A 27,736-nucleotide genomic window follows, 5' to 3' on the forward strand; every position below is an offset into this window, starting at 1 on the left:
ATTTTAATGATATACACCGAAACATTTACATTATTTAGAGATTATACACACATACTCAATCACATTTACGCTTTGTTTACACGACCTGTCGCGTATAACTCAAACGTCCCGGTGACCTCAATTCACCTGCGGCATTTGTATTGATATCGACAGGTTGTTGTGATATTTTCCGGAAGTTTACAGGTGTGCCTTTATTGTGGATATTTTCATGGAATGACAACTGTGATCAACGAAAAAGTAAGTTGAATTATTTTTAAATGTTTAGTTGTTTCCACAACAATGTCACCGAGAGTCACGCTTGTAGCCACAGGCACATGACACCGTTATCAGAAAGCTTCAAGTTGTGTTACTCTGTTTAAACTGTACTGTACAGCCAGCTTCACTGTTAGGTCTAATGTTGACAAATATGTCTGTATTTCTATTTAAATTACTTATCAGTGCATGTGTTACACATACAGATAAATAAACACATTGACAAGAAACGCATTTCTCAGGTTCAAACAAAGGGTAACATAGTTTTACCTGTAGTAATTAATTACAGGTGTGTATTGGATTGTCAGCTGATCTTAACTGTAGTTAATTCATTCTGTTGTATTTAAAAAAATGTAAATATAAGATACTGTAATAGGAGAGGAGAAAATGTAGCAGCTAGACCGGGATTCGAACCCGGGACCCTCCGAACACTAGCCGAGTGCTGTACCGACTGCGCCACCTGATCACCGATGATCGACCCAGTCCAATCCCGATACAATACAAATTAAAAAAATAATCCTGTGTCTTCTTGATTTTCCTGAAATACACTATTTGTGTATTAAATTTTCTGTTTCAGTATTTTTTCTTTACTGAGTAGTATTTCAATAGCGCATTCATCAGTTGAAAGATACTCAACAGATTGTTGGTAATGAGATGGGAGACATGCCAGGCCCTTATTAAATCCATGAAGTGATCAATGTTCAAGGCATATAATTGTCTGTGGGGCACCATCAGCTTTTCTGTCCTTTATTTTATTCACAATCAATATTAACTTATTGCTTTTTTGTAAGTATTATTTGTATTGTTATGGTTACATTTAAGTAAGCCTGCTGCTACTTCAAAGGAGGTGCAGATGTTTCCTCTGCTCCTGCAGGCTTCACTTTTTATTATAAAAGGTGCTAGCTATTTTGTCTTAATTGTCTTGTATGCAGTTCCCTTCTTAGTAGGAGCACCTCCTTTCCTTTTTTTACATGATTTTTTGGGGAGAAACCCAGTTATTTTCCTATCATTGATTGGTAATTATTTTCATTCATATTTTCTTTCTAAGTGAACTAGACTAGACAAATGTTAAGTTTAATGATTAAGATAAACAATTTCAATGTTATGGATTACAAATATGACATACTAATGGGTATTCAGAAGTGCTTTATCCCTACTGTATTAATTCATCTGATGGCCGGTTATAATAGATACTGGTAACTGTCAGAATGTCTCCTGTTAGTCTCCCAATAAGCAGAGTGTGACCGCCAGATGTCAAAATACCAGGTATAGAAAAAAAGCGATGTCACCTGAAACAATCCATTTGTTTATACCTTATCTATACGTATAAATGTGTGTGATACAAGGCATATTCTGTATAGTGATAGTAAATGTATGGTACCAGGTGCTCTGCCTAAACTTCTATTCAATTCTTTTTAACAATTACCTTGTTTTTCTTTCTTATTACAGTAAAACCTAAAACGAATAAAACATGTTCACTATACGCTACTACTGTACCTACAATATATCCGTTGAAAAGTGTACATATAAATGAATATAAGCAAACTATCCATACCATTTAATATCTGCATATTGCAAATTCAATGAAATGCACAATTTTTTATGGCGTTAGATCAATCCAAATCCCCACCCCTCAGGGGATGTGGGATGGGCCTAAAGGGTTCAAATTGACTAAAAGTGAATTTTAATTTTAAAAATCTCAGATATTTCCTTTGGACAGGGGTAGGGGGGGATAAATTTACTATATAGTTTAGAAAAACACATGTTTGAGCATTATTTATGTTTCAACTTTCATAGGAAATGAGTTAAACATGGCTAGAATTATTAGCGTGAGATAGCATTCTTACATCATGTTCAAATCGGTTCTGGCTGATATGATGACCCCAAGAGGCCTGAAGGATGGGGTCAAATTGACTATTTAAAGTTTCAAAAATCTTCTTCTCAACTCCCATCATGTTATGGATTCAAATGATCCTTAAATGCTCTTTGCATTAATTGTAATATTATGAACAAAGTTTATTATAATATCATCCTGATATGAATGTCATGAAACATCATTCCGTATTCGACCCAATAAGCGCCCATGTCCCTAATTTAAAAGCACCCCTACCCATTTTTGAGACCTTGATTTCAATTGCTCAGGCATAAATAAAGACTAAAAACTGTATATATTTGCAATAATTTCGTCTTATTAGCACTTTTTCAATTTTTTAAACACCCTGGGCGCTTATTGGGTCAAATTTAGTAGTAGGTAACGTAAGGTTTTACATGCCAGTCTGACATGCAAATATTGGCATACACACTCTGTATTACACCAACGGATACAACTAGTGAATTATAACCAAAACAAGATATTACATCACAAACAGATACACCCAGAGTCGGCTTGAATCAGTTTGGTTGTGAGACGTACAGTACAGTTTTTTTTTATATTCATTATGAGATGTCTTGTTTTTTCATCTAATGCAGTGATTTTCAGGGTATTTTGGAAAAAAAAGTTTTTGTAACAAATTGGGAATTTTTAATCGCAAAAAAAGAGCAGTTTTGGGAAAAAGTTACCCATTACTGAACATGGTATATATAGGTGATTAGATATTGTAAAACTGTAAACTGTTTCATTTTATCAAAAGGTGATAGCATCACAACATTTTCAGAGTAGTTTGTTTATAGATTAAAGAAGGAGGGGTGAGATTTCCCAGTTTTATCTGTTTTTCAGCGATTTGATTTGGGAATTTTTCATTGTAATTGGGAAGAAAATAGGGGGGGGGGGTTGGCATTGGGAATGGGGTCGTTTATCAACCCCAGTTATATAAGGAGAAAAATTACTGTAATGTAGCCAATTTCTCTAGTTAAATGGATTGATAACATCATGATTAAAAAGAAACTTTTGGCATTTTAGTAAAATGATCAGTGTTACAACATGCAACAGTTGAAGTGCTAAACATCAGGATTTTAATGACCCTTATCTGGGTTATGTGTTTAAATGTTCAGTGGTTTTCCAGTAGATGTATTATTATGTAAATGATTACAAATTAATATTCATACTAGTAGTTTTTATACAAATTGTCTCAAAGTATATTTATCAGCACTATATCATTTATTTATATATTCATTTATTATACAAGATTCACAAAATTTATGCAAAACCTTTCCAGAAGACTTACATTTATAAGGTAATTCCTTAAAATTTTCTCCATAATTTTTGTCTGAGAGTATTTTATGATACCATAATGATCAATTTGTATTTCACAAGTTTGATGTATATAGGTTTATCACTGATTACAGTACTGATTATCTTAATTACAGTATGTTTTCTCAAGTTTGAAAAGGAGTTATAGTTAATGTTATACACTTAATTAATGTTGCAGTAATTACTAATTAGTGAATGTATGTTGTGTTAGAGATATATGGCCAAGTGGTTAAGGTGTTTGACATTATTGTACTGGACTTGCACACGCATCAAGTTCTCAGTTCAGTGCCAGTTTGAAGCCGTATTGGCAATACTGTATTCGCTGTAATTAGCGCCCATTTTCCCAATAAGCGCCCCTCTCTTTTCTAGAGAAGAGCTGAAGTTATATAAACACCTCCGTCCCAGTTGAAGGACCCATGGAATTCACAATGTTTTTACAACATCTGATGTCTCTTACATCAGCATTACCCGGTTTATATATAACATGAACTTGAAAGTCTCTTACATGTGAATCATGATATGATAATGCGTTTCAAAGGATAAAAGGCATATACAAGTTTACTGTAACAGATTAATGAACCATGAGTACAGAAAGATTTTTTAATATCCACAACTTACATTTTGGTTCATTAAGAAGCGTCCCCAGTTGTTACAATTATTTAAGCATCCTTGGCGCTAATTACGGCAAATACAGTAGTTATAAAACCAGATTTTTTTCTAAGGAACTCCTGTCGGCCTAAAAACCTACATCTTCACAAAAAACTGACACATTCTAGCTGAAAGGACCATGCATATTTGTTAAAATAAACAGGATGTTCAACTCGATAGAAGTGTATGCGATTTTATGATACATTCAAACAAATTTATTGGTTTATATTTGCATAAAAGAAAAACAATAAAGAGAAGGATGATTGATACTTTATTAATTTAAATTTAAAAGGAAGTTATCAATATGAATTATTTATCAGATTACATTAAAACAACGACCTCATTACATTGCCTCCTTTTGTGTTCGTAAATTGAATTCTGTTGCACATGCACAACTTGTATGTCTGTCAGGTGTACGATTTTGAGATTGTGATTTGTCTGGAATCCAGGCCTAGGTCTTTTGCACCAGGATTATTTAATCACATTGAACTGACTATGACATCCTTCGTGTTAATTTGAGGTAACGTTGCTTAAAATCAGTAAATAGAACGTAACACTACATTGATTGTGACACAATATTATTACGCCTCGCGATCACCACTCAATATTAATACTGTATTTGTGCCTATACCCTCTTTATCGAAATGTCAGTTACCAAGAGACATGACATGCACTGCGTCATCCTCGATACTCCAGGGGTTCCGATCACTTACAATCTCTACACCCCTGGACTATCTCATAGTAAAACTGGAGGCAACAGAATAGAACAGGTAATTTAGTCCTTTGATGAACATCAAAAGAGCCGTATAACGGTACACTGTGGTTGACTGTGTGGCTTTGATGTTAGGCGTCGCTCTCTCTGTAGTCTTCAAAGGAAATTTTTGCTAGCCTGTGATTGGTCAAATGTTTTCCACTGAGCTGCCTTCAATTTCACTATGAGATAGTCCAGGGGTGTAGAGATCGTAAGTGATCGGAACCCCTGGAGTATAGAGGATGGCACTGCGAGTACATGAAATTTATATAAAGAATCACTTAGAACTATAGGCTAGACAGGTGTTCATGCCTGGTTCATAAAAATTTGACATAGAGAAAAACTTTGCTAGCTTGATATCCAGATGACATCATTTAAAGATGCTCCACCGCTTACAAATGATATTTTTTTCTCTATCAAAAACAGGATCAGACGATTTAGTATTTGTCTTCAGCTACAAAAGTTACTTACTTTACACCATTACCATCACTGAAAGTTTGAGCCTCTAATTTTACTTCAAGATAAAATATTAAAAAAAAGTAACTATATTCCGAAAAAAATTCTGTTGTACTATGTCCTATATATAGAATACAGTACTGATTGCGCATGCACTGAAAGCAAAAGAAATCATTTAAAATTATTTTTTGTGTAAATTAGACATATACATACACGATTGAACACCAATTATTGTAATGATGGGTATCATTAATGCTCTGTCGGCGGTGGAGCATCTTTAATTATAGAAATTATGTCATTCATTCATTGATAGCTAGGTCACAGGATGTATTAGTGAATTAATAAACTTAATTGGTTTAAAAAGAAATTGAAGATTTTAGGAAAGTTTTAGGTTTATAATGATCACCTATAGATCTGAATATTTATGAATTTAAATTATCCTGGGATATCTTAAATGCTGTGCTACTATCACTACACAATACGGGGGTTTCAAGATCCCAAAACTACACAGGTAAAGTACTATTTACTGTCGATTAGTCCCACCTTCCGGTGATTATGACGTCATCATTTGACGTGATTTTTGTGACGTCATAATCACCGGAAGGTGGGACTAATCAAAGGTAAACAGTACTTTAACCACGTCATTTTGGGACCTCGAAACCCCCGTATTTGCTTCCCAAATGGAACGAAATTGTGCAAAATGAGTGTTACAGCAGATCAAGAAGTTTATACTTTAGGAACTTCTGGTCCTGTTGTACGATAAAGAGAGGAAACTCTTGGTGTCATCGTACATCAATCTGGCATCTGCTTCAGTTTTATAGTAAAGGTCTTGGCAGCGATTTCTGTCATATATTAGTTTTTAGCTCACCTGGTCCGATAGGACCGAGGTGAGCTTAATGGGATACCGCAGCGTCCGGCGTCCGTCGTCCGTCGTCCGTCGTCCGGCGTCCGTCGTCCGTCGTCCGTCGTCCGTCAACAATCGACTTCTTCTCCATAACCGCTGGTCGGATTTCAACAAAATTTGACTGGTAGCATCCTTATGGGCTACTAACTAAAAATTGTACAAATGATGAGGCTGACCCCCCAGGGGGCTGAGGGGCGGGGCCAAAAAGGGGTCAATTTGACTATTTCCATATAAACGACTTCTTCTCTGAAACCAAGCATGGGATAGCACCCATAATGCAATGGTAGCATCTTTATAGGGTGGGGATTCAAAATTGTACAAATGATGGGGCTGACCCCCCAGGGGGCTGAGGGGCGGGGCCAAAAGGGGTCAATTTGACTATTTCCATATATAAACAACTTCTTCTCTGAAACCAAGCATGGGATAGCACCCATAATGCAATGGTAGCATCCTTATAGGGTGGGGATTCAAAATTGTAAAAAAAAAGGGGGCTGACCCCCGGGGGCCTGAGGGGCGGGGTCAAAAGGGGTCAATTTGGCTATTTCCATATAAACAACTTCTTCTCTGAAACCAAACATGGGATAGCACCCATAATGCAATGGTAGCATCCTTATAGGGTGGGGATTCAAAATTGTACAAATGATGGGGCTGACCCCCCGGGGGCCTGAGGGGCGGGGTCAAAAGGGGTCAATTGGCTATTTCCATATAAACGACTTCTTCTCTGAAACCAAGCATGGGATAGCACCCATAATGCAATGGTAGCATCCTTATAGGGTGGGGATTCAAAATTGTAAAAAAAAAAGGGGCTGACCCCCGGGGGCCTGAGGGGCGGGGTCAAAAGGGGTCAATTTGGCTATTTCCATATAAACAACTTCTTCTCTGAAACCAAAACATGGGATAGCACCCATAATGCAATGGTAGCATCCTTATAGGGTGGGGATTCAAAATTGTACAAATGATGGGGCTGACCCCCGGGGGCCTGAGGGGCGGGGTCAAAAGGGGTCAATTTGGCTATTTCCATATAAACGACTTCTTCTCTGAAACCAAGCATGAGATAGCACTCATAATGCAATGGTAGTATCGTTATAGGGTGGGGATTAAAAATTGTACAAATGATAGGGCTGACCCCCGGGGGGCCTGAGGGGCGGGGTCAAAAGGGGTCAATTTGGCTATTTCCATATAAACGACTTCTTCTCTGAAACCAAGCATGAGACAGCATTCATAATGCAATGGTAGAATCGTTATAGGGTGGGGATTCAAAATTGTACAAATGATGGGGCTGACCCCCCGGGGGCCTGAAGGGTGGGGTCAAAGGGGTCGATTTGGCTTTTTTCCATATAAATGACTTCTTGTCTGCAACTAAGCATGGGATAGCACCCATAATGCAATGGTAGCATCCTTATAGGGTGGGTATTCCAAATTGTGCAAATGATAGGACTGACCCCCCGGGGGGCCTGAGGGGCGTGGTCAAAAGTGGTCAATTTCCATATTAATGACTTCTTCTCTGCAACTTAACATGGGATTACGCTCATAATGCAATGGTTACATCCTTAAAGGGTTTGGATTCAAAATTTTGCAAATGAAGGGGCTGACCCCCCGGGGGCCTGAAGGGTGGGGGTCAAAAGGGGTCAATTTAGCTATTTCCATATAAACGACTTCTTCTCTGCACCTAAGCATGGAAGAGAACTCATAATGCAATGGTAGCATCCTTACAGGGTTGGAATATGAAATTGTACAAATGATAGGGCTGATCCCCGGGGCCTTAGACGGCAGTAGATGCGGGGTCAAAAGGTCAATTAGGCTACTATTTTCATATATATTACTTTGTCTCTGAACCTATGTATTGGATAGCATATTTGTATGGTATCAATAGCATCATTTTAAGGTTGTGATTCAAAATTAAACTTTGGGAGTCAATTTTGCTAATTTTTCTAATGATTGTCAGTCTTTGTGATAATTACTAAAAAAAAACCAGGTGAGCGATACAGGCCCTCTGGGCCTCTTGTTTTTGTATCAGATTATAATTATAAGTACATGGTTTTGGATATAACAATCATTGTATGGAGAGAAAGATTTTATGAATTTCAAGAGGTTTGATTATGCCAAAATATACTCGGTCGATTTATGCTTTAATGCATTTTTATGATAGGTTTGGGTTTATGCTGTCCATGTGCCAATTATTTTATAAGGAAGTGAAAACTTAATGAAAATTTCACAAGTTCCGATGGACCAAAATATTCTTATCAAGATTTATATATTATTATTTATATAAACTTTATTTATTTTACATCGATTGTGAAACAAGTTATACAACTTATACAAATAACTTTGGATGGCCCGGATGAAAGTGTGCGAGGGGTCTTAGAAAGGGAGGAAACCAGAGTGCCCGGTGAAAACTCACATGATCAGGCTGCAGGTGACCCCTGACTGTTTCACATTCGTGCCAGGGATCAAACCCCGGCCGGCTAGGTGAAAGGCGAGTGGCCATGGCTTAACCACTACACCACCTGATCACTCATATCTTGTTATAGAATAAAGGCTACATGTTCTTGAACAGGTAACTTAATTTCTTTCAAGCATGAATCTGTAATAACAGAATAAAGGTTTAATTTTTTGTTTACTAGCTGATGGTAATATTAATAAAAGAAAAAGTCAAGGGTTGAGAAATAAATATAAATTTTAAACGCTGTATTGCGTAAGAAGAAATAAGTATACGTGTATCAAGGTAACCTAATTCATACTTAGCAAGAGAAATATCATCCAACATATCTTGATACGTTGATGTGAACGTAATCCTTTGATTTATGAGATGACTGAATATTAATTACATTTTTATTAGATGTGTAAAATCATTTGAATAATATTCAGATTTGCCACCTGACATTGTTTCAAAGTTGATAAATCATTTGTGGCATTCAGGCAATTAGTTTTATGTGGCAAAAAGAAGGAATAGGCTTTAAAACATGAATAAATAGGCTACATATAATTGTTATTGTACATAAATGTTAAAAAATTGAGCTTTGCAGATTACTAGAGTTCCATCTATGGAATGGGGCAATGACATCTTTCAAATTGGTAGTTACCGTATTCAACCTTATAAGCACACTGGGTGCTTAACAAAAAATTGAAAAATAAGGGGCGCTCAATAGAACCAAAGTTGGCCTAGCCTTTCACAGAATTATTTTACAAAGTAGAAGTAATTTGGGAAAGATTTTAATCAAATAAAGAAACGTACCTGTATGATTTTCATATTTTCAGACGGCATTTAATTTGAGATAACTGGTAAGTGAAAATGTGGCTTCAAAAAGGGGAAGAGGTGTTTAGAAGGATGAGGGTGCTGTTTGGATCAAATATGGTACCTTATATCTACACGATATGTATTAAAGCATGTAACGTAGTTGTTAAGTCTGATATTTTCTCTGGGAAATCCACGAAAACCTGTCATGTATATTATAAACAGCATCTTTACCTCATTAATCATATCAATGACAGTTAGCTTGGTATATCAAACAAGACAAGGTTATGATTTAAATCTGTATAGAATCTGGCCTCTTGTTTTTTTTCCTTCCCATGTACAAATTTTAATGACAACTTTAAATATTCAGCAAAATATAAATGCATTTTTAGATACTATATAATAGGGTTTTTATTCTATAATAAGGTTTTGATTACAATATGCATTATAATGATCATGATATTTCCATGTAATGTCCGTTATTGCTGTCCCACCAAAATATAATGACGTTGGAAAAGATGGGAAGTTAAAATATCTTTTAGGATATTGGTGCTTTTTGGGAAAGGTTAAAATATATCTAAGTGTTTTATTTGAAATGTCAATTGTATTGCTTCCTTTCAGATCATGAGGATAATAAAACCTATTTTTGAAGTTATTGGATCATGAAGTTTAACAATAGCATTCACATGAAATGAATCACTCTGTGTCAACTTTGTGGTCAAATCATGGGGCAAGGTCATCGGAATTTCATTTAAATAATGAATTATAAAATAACATCACTCACTTACACTTCCTGTGTTAAGGCACTTTATAGTCAATGGAATTTGTTTTTCCTTTGTATATTGCAGTTAAAATTGAATCTTACTACATATACTTAATTAAATGTGGACTAGCAGGGATATTTTACCTAAGGTTGAAAATGAGAAAAAAATTTGACTTTGACCTTGCTCCTCTCGTACATGTTGACTTTCCATTCATTAGGGGTTGATCCTTAATCCTTTTGACAGACTCTTAATTTGTTCTCCCATATTGACATGGGGGTTGTCTGCAAATAAGACCCCCACTACTTTTGACCTTTATTTCTTTTGGGGGTGGTGGTCTTATGTGTGATATGAAATATGTTAAGACACTTTGCAGGTTAAACTGTATGTACTTATCAATGATGTCTTTTATATAGATTAGTAATTAATTACTAATTAATTAGTATATAGTGTATTAAACAGTATCTAAAATTTATCTTATTCTTAGTAACAGGTTTTACATTGTATCCTATTTCTAAACTATACAGTTGCTAAGGCGTGAAGTGGGTACCGTATAAATGGCAGACAATAGCTGTATTTCAGGGTAGAACCAGATATGTAAATTACATATACCATATTCCACCCAATAAGCGCCCTGGTATTTAAAAAAATGAATAAATGAAAAGGTGCATATAAGATGACATTGTTGCAAATCTATACAGTTTTGTGTAGTTATGGTCTTTATTTATGCCTGGGCAATTGAAATCGAGGCCTCGAAAATGGTGAAGAGAGCTTATAGGGACATTAAGGCACTTATTGGGTAGAACAGGGTATTGAGAAAATTAATCACAATTGTATTATTTCCCTATACAGTAAACATGGCTATATATCGAACCTTCGGGGACCAACAAAATAACTGCGTTATACACATAGTCTGTTATACATCTTATACTAGGAACCTTGATGGAGAATGAAAATTACGCATTGAAGTCACTATTTTTTAATTTCATCAGGGTATGAAAGAAATTTCGTTTGCAAACTGTACGCGGATTCTCACAAAAGTTTGCAAACAAAATTTATTTATTTATTTATAATTAATTTTCCAGGCTAGATCTACTGTAAATTATAACATGAAATACGTTTACACGTATGACTCCATTGATTTTTCCAAGGGATTATTTTTGCCAAATCAATACGCAATATAAATGTTTCTATTATGACGTCACAATAACATCGGATTTCCGCGCCATTCCTGGATTTTTTTCATCGTGGAATGCAAAAAATGTATAGTCCAATCAGAAAGCCAGAAACAAAGAAAAATTAACTATTATGTTATAAATATAAATTCGCTGTAAGCACATTTGTTATAAACATGTTTTACTGTATTTAGCTAGTATATCGTTTATTAATTTTTGCTCACCACTTACCAGTTCCTTAACCTCATTGGTTATATATCTTTCTACCACAATAGCCAGTGTTATTCAACTCTCAGGGTATCAAATAAACGATGCAGATGTTGATTAACAATTTGTTTATACCACACGTGGTATAAACTCTGTACGCATTTTGATTGGCTGATACGGTGAACTTTGACCGAACTACGTCTTTCTGAGTGATCGCCGCTTGACACCAAAACTGCTGTTGGATAGCGTACTTATCCCTGTCGTATTTCTATCGGCTAAAAGCGCATTTAATTGTGGTAGAAACAGGTTACACAAAGAGTGGTTGTTGGATATGGAATTTATTCCACACTCGTAAGTTATTTTTTAAAGGTTAAAAAAGACACTCGCTAAAGCTCGTGTTTTTGTAACTTTTAAAAAATAACTCACTCGTGTGGAATAAATTCCATATCCAACAGCCACTCGTTGTGTAACCTCTATATATCAAGTAATGCTGAATTGAAATGGTGTCATCTTATAAACATTTTGGTGTTGGTGTACATGTCCTAACCAAAACTTTGATTTTCAGGGTAAATTTTTTAAAGGTTTAAAACTACATGTATCAGTCTATACATATTCACCCATACCACATGTATTTAATAAAGGTTTAGGAGTGATGTTATGGCAAAATTACCATTGTGAAGTTTCTGTTGTTTTACCAAGCTACCATTGTATTGTGTATTCCGTCTTTGCATATTACAGAGTTAGCTCCCTTGCGGGTAAGTATCGATTGCAACGTCATTGTTTTGTGAGCGCAATTCACATCGTTTTCTACAAAAAGTATGACGTTATGCTCGCAAATACATGACGTCAAAATCAATACCTACCCGCAAATGCATATAACTCTGTAATATGCAAATTCAGAATATGTTGGGTGTAATCAGATTATCATTGAGGTTAAACAGAGAAAATCAAGGACAATTTATACTTAAGTTGCTTAAAAATATAGACAAGTAAAGATTTCCATGCCAACCAATTAAACAATACACTTCTTATTGCTAAATAACATGGTAGATATATTTACATTTATTTGTCACTTCTACTATATAAAATAACCAAGGCAAAGTGAAGTATATGACAGGATAATTAACACACAAAACGTGACCATTATGACATCACTAATGTTGACATGGTGACGTCATTACTGATCACTGTCAAAATAGCTGTTCCATCTCGTAGATTAAATCGTTTTTCGTTGTTGATAAACGATTTTCCGGGTCTAGTTTAAACAATGTTAATGCAGAGACCCTTAAATGAATTGATAATGTAAATATCAGCATTAAACTATCTTCCTATGGCATCTATGGTCTATATAGATGCCAAAGTTTTGCAGACAATCATCTCATAATACTAGCGCATTATGAAGATCGTCTGCAAAGCTCTGACATCTATATAAACCATAGATGCCATAAGAAGATAGTTTAATGCTTAAATGTATATTTATTATAGGCCTACATCTGTAATGATATCAATGTATTTTTGTCAGACTTGATGGTTATAGTATATCTACCATGCATACAATAACACATGAATAACCTGATCAGCTCTTATTATGATAACACGCTGTATTATAAACATGTACACAAACAGATAGTGAACAGTTGTAATGTAAGTATATAGGGCTATCTGTGGTTTATTAACTAAACAAACCCTAATCAAAGTAGGTCAAGTTGTACAGATCTGGTTACAAACTATAGTACTTATGGGTATAAGGACGTGTAGGAGGGCTGGATTGTAGTAACTATTTGTAAATCTTTTCATTCATTGATGTCTATAGGACAAATCCGATCTTACACCCTTGTATTAGTGGTTATTTTAAGATTAGATATATAAATTTGTTATTGATATTAATGAAGTTGGTTTCTAGATCAGGTTTTCTTGCCTGAATAAGTATGCATATTCCTATTGCTATGCAGATACAACATCTATATATGTATAATATACAGAGAATTAAATTCATTGTTAATTCTTACAAGATGTACCTGGTAGTCCGGGTATAATAAAGTGATTTCCTTTGTCTCCAGAGATTCATTATAACCCACTGTTTTATTGTATCATGTATATTAGAAATTATGAATTAATTTTCATTTATCAATTTATCAGTGATCGTGGTGACATTTAACACATGTAAGAGGGTGAGAGTAGTGAGCTGTGAACCGGGCTCCAACAATATGATATCAAAAATATGTCAGTCATTAAGTTAAAAAAATTTCCATGGACTGCATGCAGTTCTGATGATTCAAACACCATCGGTATTCAAAAGGGATAGAGGGAACCGGGAATTCCATTGTTTCGAACTTTTTATTTTGAAAACAAATAAGTGGACTGGACTCCGTAGAGAATTCAGATACCTCTAACTCAGTATGTATTTACCATTACGCCAGCAAACTACCTGGTACTAAAGCGCAATTCGATAATTTCAAAATTGCTGAAGCATTACAACGCTGCTGGACTTGATTGAAGTTGGCTTGTAGTACTGAGGTGGTAGTAACCTTAGACAAGCTAACGGTCCTGACCAACAGGTAAACCATTGCTTAGATGCAATATAATGTACTGACAAGGTTTTCATAATATATTCCTGATCAGACTAAAGTTCTCTCTATAGTATTAGGCATGTGATGACTTTTTACCTGGTTGTGCTGTGTGTTAGCATAAAAACCAGGATGACACGATCTATATTGATGTTAAATTCTGTTGATTATGACTCCGGATTAAGGAAGCAGGCTGTCATCCAGGTTTGTTTATTGTCGTCTTTAAGTTAATGTTGGTTTTACATTTGCCATTTGACATGCATTTGAAGTTTATGATTTTTAATGTTAGATAGACACGTAAGGTAGGGTGAATATGGCCAGTGTTTTAACGGTAATAGACCACCAGGCACAACAATGGAGGTGCTATATGCTGTAGTGTACAAGTGTGTTTTTGTGAGTTGATTATACACTAACTGAGTAGCGGTTATATAAACTTTATGCAGAGTGTAGTGACGGATGGGTTTTTATATACACTGAATTACAATACATAATACCTACGGTAGTTGTAATCTGATGATGTCTGAATATAATAGGATTGTATATCAGATTCAATGCAACAGATTTTTTTTTCTTTTTGTGCACATGTCTTACATCATGTTTACTGTATCAAATTTATGTTTACTTATACACAACTGAATAATGTTCTGATAATTAAGTTGCCATTTTACATGTGTGTATGTATATATATATATACACATAATGAGAATTTTAGCTGATGGAGTACATGCATTGTTAACCACATTGATTAACATATTATAACAAGATTTTGTTGAATACTAGTCTGGAGTAAAATAAAAAAAATGCTAACTTCCTTCTGGTTTTAGAAAGAAGCTGAATAATCATGGTGGTTGAAGCTTAGAAGTTATAATGGTGGTTGACTTTCATTGGTATTAGGAAGAAGCTAAAGTAATAATGGTGGTTGACTCTCACTAGTATTATGAAGAAGCTAAAGTTATAATGGTGGTTGACTTTCACTAGTATTAGGAAGAAGCTAAAGTTATAATGGTGGTTGACTTTCACTGGTATTAGGAAGAAGCTAAAGTAATAATGGTGGTTGACTCTCACTAGCATTATGAAGAAGCTAAAGTTATAATGGTGATTGACTCTCACTAGCATTAGGAAGAAGCTAAAGTATTAATGGTGGTTGACTTTCACTAGCATTAGGAAGAAGCTAAAGTAATAATGGTGGTTGACTCTCACTAGTATTATGAAGAAGCTAAATTTATAATGGTGGTTGACTTTCACTGGTATTAGGAAGAAGCTAAAGTATTAATGGTGGTTGACTCTCACTAGTATTATGAAGAAGCTAAAGTTATAATGGTGGTTGACTTTCACTAGTATTAGGAAGAAGCTAAAGTAATAATGGTGGTTGACTTTCACTAGTGTTAGGAAGAAGCTAAAGTTATAATGGTGGTTGACTCTCACTAGTATTAGGAAGAAGCTAAAGTATTAATGGTGGTTGACTTTCACTAGCATTAGAAAGAAGCTAAAGTATATAATGGTGGTTGACTTTCACTAGTGTTAGGAAGAAGCTAAAGTATTAATGGTGGTTGACTTTCACTAGTGTTAGGAAGAAGCTAAAGTATTAATGGTGACTCTCACTAGTGTTAGGAAGAAGCTAAAGTATTAATGGTGGTTGACTCTAACTGGTATTAGGAAGGAGCTAAAGTAATAATGGTGGTTCACTCTCACTAGTATTAGGAGGAAGCTAAAGTTATAATGGTGGTTGACTCTAACTGGTGTTAGAAAGAAGCTAAAGTTATAATGGTGGTTGACTTTCATTGGCATTAGGAAGAAGCTAAAGTGTTAATGGTGGTTGATTGACTGGTTACCTAACTAGCTAACTGTATCTGTGGAATACATAGTTACTTGGTATGTAGAATTTTGTGTTCACTGTTGGGGTGTTTTTTTCCGGGAGAGAAAAAAAATTCACATTTATCATTTTGACATCCCGAAACCATCTCAAATGGAGGAATACAATAATATTGGTGCATGTACCATTCAAATAATTTGTTTTATGAATTCTGTTAGACATAATCTTGACAGTGCTACAATAGAGTTTCTATATAAATAGGTTTATGGCTGATTTGGGCGGTTATAAAGTGTAAACCGATTGCACTGAGAGCAATTAGGATTTGACAACTTAATGATGAAATGAATGCAATCTACCTAAAAATATTGATCGTTTATCACGAGAGAAAATGGCTGGAGCTCCTGATCAAATTCAATGGATCGTTGTGAGAAGGGTGGACACTATACAGCTAGCTGAGGACGCTGTTTATATTACCATGCTTAATTCCCAGCTAATTAAGCTGGGCTAGATTCAGAGGCTAATTACTGCTAAATATATACAGGTAAAAGTGGGACAGTTGGGTCTGTCGATGACTAAGATAACCTTAATCTCTATATACTCAGTGTATACGTGTAGTTCTTTTATAGTACATTACCGTATTCAACCCAATAAGCGCCCATGTCCCTATTAGCGCCCCTCCCCCTTTTGATTCCTTAATTTCAATTGCCCGGTTGTAAATAGAGACTTAAACTATTAAAACTGTATAGGTTTGCACTTTGCTTTTGCAATAATTTGACTTAGTAAGCATCTTTTCACTTTTCAATTTTCTGAACGCCCTAGGCGCTTATTGGGTTGACTACAGTATACATAAATGCTATACATTTAATAGGCTGTATGTGTTGTCTAATGTATCTACCTAATATTTCCCGGATACGGCAACTCTTCTATTGTAAAAAAAAGTTACCGACATACAGGTCTTTGTAAAATACCAACTTATAAGGGTTTAACATGATTTTGACGTTAAATTATATATGTATATCAGTTTATACTATTACAGTTGTAATTTCACAGGGAGAATATTTCATGCCATTTTCTCTTTGACGCAAAGAAACAGGGAGATGACTCTATAGAGCTAATTGTATGTCAATTGAAAATTTTAAACAGTACTTAAAGCGATATAGATTATATGTCTTGTTATTTGTTTCATTTTACTCCGTTGGGTGTTTAGCTCATAAACGGTAATTTGACTGACAAAAAATTGACGAAAAATTATGATAACATCTTCAATAAATAAATTATAAAAGCAGTTAACAATCACCTCTGTACAAAGGACAGGTCACTTGCTTATTTAGACCAATTTCTTAGGATCCCAAATGGCTATTTATTACACAATTTGACCTGTATATAAAGATTATTTGTCTAATATAGAGACCACTTTTCCCTTGTCCCTTGGGTGGACTTATATAGACAGGTCTGACTCTACCTCGATATATATAAAATATATGTTACAATCTGATCATCTTGTCATTGTTTGTTTCTTATACACATCTGAATGCATGCATTCATGATCATATGTCATGGTGACCCCCAAAGATTTATCATTGGTACGTCTGGGTATTATGTCGGTTGCTGTCACCTCTGAAGCTAAAAAATACCCAGCAAAATGTAACCAATATTATCATAATTTTTTTCAAATGTAGAAATCGAAAGATGTGAACCAGAATGAGGTTTTGTGGTGATTGGTGAATTGTATAAAGTCTTTTTAGGTCATCTGATTGTCCATCTTTATCCACCAAGTGCCATCCGTTGTACGTCATGCATAAATAATTTTTGTTCAAACAACTTCTTTTCAATAAGAGAAAGGCCCTTGGTACTGATACTTGATATGTAGTATGTTAAGGAATGAAGAGCTGGCAAGTTTGTTCTAATTAATGACCTTGACTAGCTAACCTTGACCTTCATTCAAGGTCACAGGGGTCAATTAGTCTTAAATCTTTAAACAAATTCACCAAGAGGCCTAGAGACCTTATATTAAGTCTATAGCATGCTGGCATGAAGGGCTATCAAGTTTGATCAAATACAGTAGATTACCTTGATTTTCATTCTAGGTCACAAGGGTAAAATAGTCTAAAATCTTTTAAACGACTTCACCAAGAGGCCTTAGCATGCTGGCATGAAGGGCTATCAAGTTTGATCAAATACAGTAGATTACCTTGATTTTCATTCTAGGTCACAAGGGTAAAATAGTCTAAAATCTTTAAACGACTTCACCAAGAGGCCTTAAGAGACCTTAAATTAGATTATAGCATGCCGGCTTGAAGGGCTATCAAGTTTGATCAAATACAGTAGATTACCTTGATTTTCATTCAAGGTCACATGGGTCAAATAGGCTAGAATCGTAAAATGACTTCTTCTGAATAACCAAGAGGTCTATAGTGACATAATATTGGGCCTGTGGAAATCTGACATGAAGCAGGGGTTTCAATATCAGGCGGTACGTACCCTGTACTTTTTGCCGGTTAAACCTGGTTATGGTACCGTCTGATTAGATAATGAAACCCCTGCATGAAAGGTTACCAAATTTGTTAAAATGAATAACCTTGGCCTTCATTCAAGTCCCAGGGGTCAAATAGGCTAAAATCCTTAAATAACTTATTGTGAATAACTAAGACGTCTTAAGAGACCTCATATTGCATTTGGGCCTATAGCATGCTGGGAAGCAATACCATAATTGTAAGTCAAAGAGAAGGATTCAGCATTTTCAGTCTATTTGAATCTTTTGTATCGATCTGAAGATTTTTGCCACTTCTGTATTGACTGTGTTTAATTATATGCCAATAGTCATATGACCACAATAAGGTCCATAGGCCTCTTGTTATTAATTTGACAAACACATACATTTAGATATTTTTATAAGTGTGAAATATACTAATAAATATCACTGTGTTGATGGAATAGTACAATATATACAGCTATAAGTAAATTTGACACAATACATAATCTGAACGTTTCTCTTTTTTTTCAGGCGAGTCAGAATGTAGGACAATGAACGTTTGTGACTCAGCCAGACCCCAACCAGGACGGTTCCCCTGATGGAAACCATGGATACGGTGGTCGCTGTAGCGATTGGTGTTTTGACAACAATCTTTCTGGCATCTCTTGTGGGACTTTTTGTTGTGTGTAAATACAGGTGTAAAAAAAGTACAGATCTCATCTCATCACAACACAAGGACACAAGGTAGGTCACACAAGGGCAGAGTTATGAGATAGGTCACTAAAGGTCACAAGGTCAAAGTTACAAGATTCTAAGGTCACTCAAGGTCACAAGGTCAAAAGCTGCTGTATTGACCGGCTTTCCTCCATCAACAAACCTGTCATGTAGTTACATGACCCTAGCTGTTGATAGGACGTTAAACTAATAAAACATAAAACATGTCTGATTCACAAGGTTAAATTTTGAAATCAGTATATCAAATAAGGTTAAAAGGTCAAATGTCAAGTTTGTGTATATGTATGTGTCACTCAGATTCAGAAGCTAAATTTCTCGTACCTGTAAGAAATTAAATTCAATTAAATTACCAGAGGATCAAAGCTTAAAATACTAGTTGATAATAATAATAATAGTTCGGATTGTAAAATTGAATATGATTATATTGTGTGTCAAGTCAGTTTCAACCACAAAAAGTATTAAGCTGCATCCATTAAATTCAATATTATTTAACAAGCAGATCGAGTCATTTACAATAATTGGAAATTTTAGGGCACCATCAACAATGAAATGTAAAGAAATTTCCTGGGCCAAGGGTCATGAAACAGTCTTAACCAATCACAAATGATGTTACAAAAAGTTACATCATTTTTGATTGGCTTAGCATAAATTAAGTATAAGACTGTTTCATGATTCTGGGACCTGAAATATAAGATCTATTTGTTGAAAAGTTTGAAGCTAGTATATTTGCTGATGCTCTTCCCTTCCCAGTTAAAAAAAATTAAGATTGCTTATGTTAACTTGGTCCTCAAATTTCACTAGGATTTTTTTGCTAGAAGACAATGGTGTTGCAAGGAATTTACAGTGATCATATTAAGGTATGATTATAGTAATATTTTTGATAGTTGTTTAATATCGATTGCTCTTGTTAGGATCATGCATAAGTCGTTCAGAAGTTGACTCGGAACAGTTTTTTCTAAAAAAAATACCTGTAAGACTGACCCAGACAGGTTGTCACCAATTACCAGGTGTCGCTTGATGGATTTCATTATTTACGTGATTACCACCAGCCTGGCGTTGTTTGGAAATTGTTAACTTTGTCCTAATTTTAGCATAATGCGTTAATAGAAGGTGTTTTCATTAAATCATGATTGCTGTTCAGACGTCAAATACAATCGTTTTGAATGTAATTTGAAATGTCCAAATGTCGCTCAGATGCTTTTCATCTTTGCACAATGCTCTTGCATGTTTTGACGTGACTTCGCGTATCAGGTGATGTCTGGCTTTTTTTTCTATCAAGGTTAAACATCATGCAATGAAGGTCAAATTACCTCTCTGGCAGATAGCCATCCAGACTTTTGGAGTAGCTAAGTGCTTTTAGCTCTTAAATCTTACCTAAACAATGTAAAATTGTCTGTCCGACAGGCAATGTAATCAGCCAATGTAAGACCTTCAATTACTTGGGATGTTTCTCGGCATTGAAAATATAACACGATATGTCATAGTTTATCTTACCCGTAATCATTAATTTTTTTTGTCTTTTTTTTTTCTCTGATCTATTTATAGTATATGAATTTATTTTCTATTTTGAATTTTTCTTCGTATTGCTAAATTAATTGTAGTTCTGATGACGGTTGGCCTAGCCATCTGAAACATGTAAACTAATAAATACCCACAAATTCACAGAATCTTTGGTATTGATGCTCCATCCTTCTTCATACTTGTATTTCTACACCGTCTATGGAGTGCTGTTAGAATACTCCGGTATTCACCTTTGATCCTGCTGCCGATACATCTTACCATTATGAAATACCTACAGGACGTTGGAAACCTCCGCCTTCTTTTTAATTTTGCTGAATTAATTGTAATACTGAAACTGCTTGTAAATTTGAATGTTACAGAACATGTACCATGTATATATTTCAGGCAAATTTCGCGGTATGACATTTCACGATTTCCTTGTAGACTGTGATCACAATTAAGATACATGTTTAGAATTTTGCAATAAAGTTCATACATGTACAAAATATTACACGCAGGGGAAATTTTGTGATGAATTAAAAGCGACCTTTGTGTAATTAGCCTGAATTTTCGCGTTTACAGTATATTATCTAAGAAAAAAAATTTAATGAAGTTTTCTTAAAGTTGATAATCTTTTATTATATCAAAGTCAGTTTTATGAAATGAAATTAAGTATAACTAATTATCAAAATGTTGGATTATTTCAATTTGCCCAATATAAACAGCAAACTATTTCTATATAAAAAAATTGAATTCCCAGGTCCGTAACAATTTTTTACAATAGTTCAAAATTTCGCTGATTAAATGTTAACATTCTCTCGCCAAATTGTGAGAGTAAAATATCAATCAGCTAATGTGATAAAAGATTTCCCCATTGCTTTTGAAATAGACATTTATGGTATTTTAAATTCAAGAGAAGAGCAGAAAAAATGCAGTTTTACAGAAAATCATACAAAACCAATTCAATCTAACCAAAAAATATACTTTACAGCACATTATAGAGTTTATGGATATGACACTATATAATTTAAAAGTTCAGATATATGTCACAAATATACCCGACAAGAATTTAACAGATCACTACACAAGTTCAAGTGGATATCAAACAGATTTGTTTATTCTATGGTCAAACTGTTTAAATAGCAATAATGATTCTGATGGATTTAAAATGTTAATGCTAACATCAAAGAGTAAGACTTGTGTTTTAAACTCGAGGTACAGTAAAGGTAGTTAATTTTGTCATGAATTTACATTATTGGCTGTCTTAAAGTAAAGAAAAGTGTTGTGGAATCCTCCAGTATTGTAAGGGGGGTGCAATGGCCAAGTGGTTAAGGTGTTTTATGATACATTATCACTAGACCTTAACCTTATCCGCCAAATGAACTGTGTATATTGATTAATAATTTTGGCTTTAATCAAATATAATAAAGTTTAAAGATCTAATGAACTCTACTAACATAAAAACACTGAAGAAATTATGTACGTTTATTAGGATTATTAACAATTTCATTTGCTTTCTTTGGCTAATGTTATTCATATAAACAATTACTACTGTAATAATTACCTTTATTGAACAGTAATGATTGTTTATAATATTGTATGTTTTTTTATGCAATATGAAAAAGAGAATAAAAATGAATTTTAATTTGAAAATATAAATTAACCTTTGGGTTGATAGTTCAAACCCCATTATGGGGAAGAAGTTGTCAGGTCCAAACCTAACACATTCTGATAAATGACCCAGCTAATAGGATATTATACAAAAAAAAAAAAACAACACTACGTTGTGCTTTATTTTGTATGTTTATATGCAAACAAATAATTATTAACCTATCAAAGAAAGAAACTTAAACAGCTATAATATCATTGTGAAAACTTACGTTCTAGTAATTGTCTTAAGTAGGGACGCAGGTGAAAAAAATATCCACAATTAACAACCATTGTACGTATATTTGTAAACAATGCTAATTGTTAAGTTAAATAATGACCGTCTGGATTTAATGCTAAAACAAACCAGCCTTATATAGTAAGTTGTATTTTAGTGATAAATGAAGTGCCAGTGAAAAGGTTAATGGATACATCATACATATAGATCTGTGTTATACATGATACAGTAGCAGTGTGTAAATGTCCTCACAACTTCTTCCACTTTGTTTACTGGTTACAGTTTCTATACTTAATGCCCACTTCCTGTCATTTCCACAGTTTATGCCTGAGTATCAATGGCTAATTGATTTTTTTTTCTATTGATAATGTCCGTTGCGAATATAATGGAGGAAACATATTCAATTTGTAAGTTATAATGTTACTGAGGGGATAACATCGCCGTTAATGTATTTTATAGGCGTGGTGTTGGATGTAGCACTTATAAGGTAAATTATCTATTATAAACGTGCAGAAAAATGTTTCTAACTTTGTATATGGATGATTTATTTTGAAAACTCAAGGTGATAGTGTGGAAGGTCTTAATATATAAAGTATATCAGATGTTTGTTTATCTGGTACATGTAGGATGTTTTGATTGATTTAAAGCAATAAAAATGGATGCTGGCCTTTTAGCCGGTGCTTTTATTGTCAAGATAAATGCTTTAAATAAAATCATTGGTAGCATTTAAATTATTCTTATTTAATGTGATATATATATCTAAGTGGATATAATTCAGTTTGACATGAGCAAAACGCTGACTGACTGGGTGCATTGTCGTCTGATTGACATCAATACAATATATATATGGATTCTGTCTGGGTTTTGTGAAGTTCAAGGCTAAAGAAATAAATATTGTATTGTACTGTAAATGTACTGATTTTGGTACAATAAGATTTAGGGCAAAGGTGATTTTTAACAGTTTAGCTTATTTTTTTTTTAGAATCGTTCTATTACAATAAATGGCTATAAAAAAGGGATACATGCAGTTCTTGCAGACTTATTTTAGTGCAGCATTGCTAGCACGAAAAGAGCTGATGGGGTAGATAAAATTACCGCTAAAGTGTGTACCTGTATACTTCCTGTATATGCTTACTCGCTCTCCAGTCCGTTAATGAATATGTTTATACAGATAAAGATAGTTCACAAACAAAGCCTTGAGAATGACCAAATTAGGATATTAGTATTCCTTAGTTAAGTTCTAATATTCTAGATTATCTCTCCCTTGTTTGAAATATGGTATAGTTCAGACACAGCAATAATACTGTATCTCTAATATAACTATTTATGTTGTTTCAAGTTTCTGTTTTTCTTCTGTTGTTCAGACCAGATATCCAGTTAATACAAGATAGTCCCCAGGGGCAGATAACTGATGTAGAACTAGACGACGTCAGGATAAACAATCCTAGACTGGAAGCCATCCTTCAGGATGAAAACTGGGTAGATGACGCAACGTAAGTTATATTTGGAATTACAATATACTGTATTCGACCCAATAAGCGCCCATGTCCCTATAAGCGCCCCTCCCCCTATTTGAGGCCTCAATTTCAATTACCCATGCATAAATAAGGACCAGAATTACATAAAACGGTACAGATTTGCAATAACTTCGACATATTAGCACCTTTTCATTTTTATCAATCTTTTAAGTTCCCTGGGCACTTATTGGGTCTAATATGGTAATTTCTTTTCTGATATTCTTTAATCCAACTTCAAGAACTTACTGTACTTTATCTAGTTTTAACCATGAATATCATGACTATCCTCTTCTTTAAATATGCACAACTAAATTTTAAATCTGCTGGATCACCATAATGTTCTGATAATGCTATACAACAGCTGAAATTCTTGTATAATTGACAGGGGTTTGATGCCACACTGCATCTCAATACTGAAGACCTGTCATCAACTGACAGAGAGGCTGGTTGCCATGACAATGGGGAACTCACAGATGATTCAGACGCAGGAACTGCTAACTGACATCATAGCTGTGGCCAAAAGAATAAATCCACGAGTGGATGAGGTTGTCAGTTCTATGTATCCCCCTCTGGACCCTCGTTTACTTGAGGCAAGGTATGTACTCCTCTGTAGACCCTATCTTACTCAAGGCAAGGTCGTACCCCATTTGGAAGTCACTTCCTGAGGCAATGTTACAGCAACACCTCCTTATATAGCAACCCAAGTTGACCATTCCTTATGACTTAAGGCGAGCTTATCGACCACCTCCCAGTGTGAACCTGTATTACTAGTAGGACATTCCCTTACTTAAAAAAATAGGAAATGACAAAAAAATGGACTTGATATAGGTTTTCTGTTGAGTCTATTCTTGCCTCTGATATTAGATTTATTACTTGCATTATTTTTCAGTATTCTGAGTAACGCCATTTTAGTCTGTGAAATATCTAGCATTAACATTAATCTGCCTGTTTCAGATGTACAGCCCTAGTGCTATCAGTCAGCCATCTCGTCCTAGTCACCAAACATGCTTGCCGTATGAACGGAGGCGTGGACTGGATCGACCAGTCATTAGCTAATGTAGAAGAACATTTAAGGGTATGTATACATGTCTCTTAATCTGTAACAGTACTGTATTTAAGTTGTTAAATTTTGCAGCTGTAAACTTTCGCGATATACTGTTGCGAAGTTTTCCGTGTGGGCTTATTTCACAAATTATATTTATAGTCTTTGAAATCATCATTCACACGACAGGCTTTGAAGTATATAAATTTTCACATATTTGGATGCATCTACGAATTTGGCAAAATTAAAACCTCCGCAAGTATTAGGAACTTTACAATATATGATTCAAACAGTACCAACCTTTTTCTTTGTTTCTCTGAAAATAAATGGATAAACAGTTGTATTAGATTCAGGTTAATTTATAAATGATATAAACTTGATGTCTGCAGTTCTTAAGAGAGGCAAGCCTTTGTTCGGAGTGGACTAGTCGACTTCCATCCTGTGATTCGGAGGAGGAGACAGAACAAGACACAGCCAATCAAATCACCCCTTCCAACCAGTCATCAATGGTTTAGACCAATCAAAACATTTCTTGCATATCATTAAGGACAAAACGTCTTCTGATTTCATAAATGACATTGCTTAAATTGGTGTTATGTGACTTAAAATGCATCAAATGTAAGTATGAAATGATATATTATTGAAAGCAATATTTTTAAAATATGATAAACCTACCCATATGCTAATTATTGGTTCATATCACTATTGTTGTTAGAATTATTAAAAAAAAAAATCTTATGTGTTGTGCCTTATATTGACGACGTGCTTTCATTGTTAAAGTGGAGTCACAAAATATATTTTATTTGTTATGATGTTTCACTGTTTATGGAATTGATGAAGGAAACCCCACACAATATTTAAGTGGGTAACAAAATAGCATTCAAGCATATTATGTTAAAAAGCTTTGTAATCAAAATAGCACAACTGTGCTTGCGAAGCTCAGTGGCAGATCCAGAGAACCATTTTTGGCTCTGTGAAACCTCCCCCATCTTTTTCTTTAAAAAAAAAAGATATTTTTCACATCATTTTTCTCAATTTTTACTTTATGGAAACCATATTCCGTCTTTGCATATTACAGAGTTACTTCCCTTGCGGGTAGGTATCGATTGTTATGTCATTATTTTGTAAGCGCAATTCACGTCATTTTTAGCTCACCTGGCCCGAAGGGCCGGTGAGCTTATGTCATGGCGCGGCGTCCGTCGTCCGTCCGTCCGTCCGTCCGTCCGTCCGTCGTCCGTCCGTCGTCCGTCCGTCCGTCAACATTTCCTTTAAATCGCTACTAGTCATAGAGTTCTGCATGGATTGTAACCAAATTTGGCCACAAACATCCTTGGGGGAAGGGGAACAGAACTTGTATAAATTTTGGCTCTGTCCCCCCCGGGGCAGGAGGGGCGGGGCCCAATAGGGGAAATAGAGGTAAATCCTTTAAATCGCTACTTGTCCTAGAGTTCTGCATGGATTGTAACCAAAATTAGCCACAAACATCCTTGGGGGAAGGGGAACAGAACTTGTATAAATTTTGACTCTGGTCCCCAGGGGGCAGGAGGGGCGGGGCCCAATAGGGGAAATAGAGGTAAATCCTTTAAATCGCTACTAGTCATAGAGTTCTGAATGGAATGTAACCAAATTTGGCCACAAACATCCTTGGGGGAAGGGGAACAGAACTTGTATAAATTTTGGCTCTGATCCCCCGGGGGCAGGAGGGGCGGGGCCCAATAGGGGTAATAGAGGTAAATCCTTAAAGTCGCTACTAGTCATAAAGTTTTGAATGGAATGTAACCAAATTTGGCCACAAACATCCTTGAGGGAGGGGGAACAGACCTTGTATAAATTTTGGCTCTGACCCCCTGGGGGCAGGAGGGGCGGGGCCCAATAGGGGAAATAGAGGTAAATCCTTTAAATCTCTACTTGTCCTAGAGCTCTACATGAATTGTAACCAAATTTGGCCACAAACATCCTTGGGGGAAGGGGAACAGAACTTGTATAAATTTTGGCTCTGATCCCCCAGGGGCAGGAGGGGCGGGGCCCAATAGGGGAAATAGAGGTAAATCCTTTAAATCACTACTTGTCATAGAGTTCTGAATGGAATGTAACCAAATTTGGCCACAAACATCCTTTGGGGAAGGGGAACAGAACTTGTATAAATTTTAGCTCTGCTCCCCCAGGGGCAGGAGGGGCGGGGCCCAATAGGGGTAATAGAGGTAAATCCTTTAAATCGCTACTAGTCATAGAGTTCTGAATGGAATGTAACCAAATTTGGCCACAAACATCCTTGGGGGAAGGGGAACAGAACTTGTATAAATTTTGACTCTGGCCCCCCGAGGGCAGGACGGGTGGGGCCCAATAGGGGAAATAGAGGTAAATCCTATAAATCACTTCTTGTCCTAGAGTTTTGTTTGGATTGTGACCAAATTTGGCCATAAACATCCTTGGAAGAAGGGGAACAGAACTAGTATAAATTTTGGCTCTGACCCCCTGGGGGCGGGAGGGGTGGGGCCCAATAGGGGATTTAGAGGTTAATATTAAAATTCCTTCAGAAAAGAAACAATGAACCTGTATTCAGAACATTACTTGGCATTACAAACCAGGTGAGCGATACAGGCCCTCTGGGCCTCTTGTTTTCAT

The 27,736-nt window shown here is 35.3% G+C and overlaps 1 protein-coding gene across 3 annotated transcripts; it reads left to right on the top strand.

Annotated features, from left to right (window-relative positions):
- Nucleotides 1-82: 82 nt before the first annotated feature.
- On the top strand, nt 83-27,736 carry LOC138314214 (transmembrane protein 98-like). 3 transcript variants are annotated; one of them, XM_069254431.1, is made up of 6 exons: nt 83-237; nt 18,964-19,176; nt 23,917-24,045; nt 24,455-24,664; nt 25,024-25,144; nt 25,501-27,735. In XM_069254431.1, the coding sequence occupies exons 2-6, from the start codon at nt 19,031-19,033 to the stop codon at nt 25,624-25,626; spliced, it is 732 nt and encodes a 243-aa protein (XP_069110532.1). In that variant the 5' UTR covers nt 83-237; nt 18,964-19,030; the 3' UTR covers nt 25,627-27,735. The 3 variants fall into 3 exon arrangements, with proteins under 3 accessions (XP_069110532.1, XP_069110534.1, XP_069110533.1); XM_069254433.1 differs by lacking the exon at nt 83-237 and adding an exon at nt 14,117-14,137 and having other exon boundaries at nt 25,501-27,736; XM_069254432.1 differs by lacking the exon at nt 83-237 and adding an exon at nt 14,206-14,350 and having other exon boundaries at nt 25,501-27,736.

This window comes from Argopecten irradians, chromosome 2, assembly GCF_041381155.1.
Source record: "Argopecten irradians isolate NY chromosome 2, Ai_NY, whole genome shotgun sequence".
In the NCBI taxonomy this organism is placed as follows: Eukaryota; Metazoa; Mollusca; class Bivalvia; order Pectinida; family Pectinidae; genus Argopecten; species Argopecten irradians.

Excerpts from the sequence above, each read along its gene's own strand:
- LOC138314214 (XM_069254431.1), top strand. The coding sequence starts at position 19,031 with ATGGAAACCATGGATACGGTGGTCGCTGTAGCGATTGGTGTTTTGACA. Across the intron at positions 19,177-23,916 it reads TCACAACACAAGGACACAAG|ACCAGATATCCAGTTAATAC; the intron begins GTAGGTCACACA and ends TCTGTTGTTCAG. Across the intron at positions 25,145-25,500 it reads ATGTAGAAGAACATTTAAGG|TTCTTAAGAGAGGCAAGCCT; the intron begins GTATGTATACAT and ends TGATGTCTGCAG.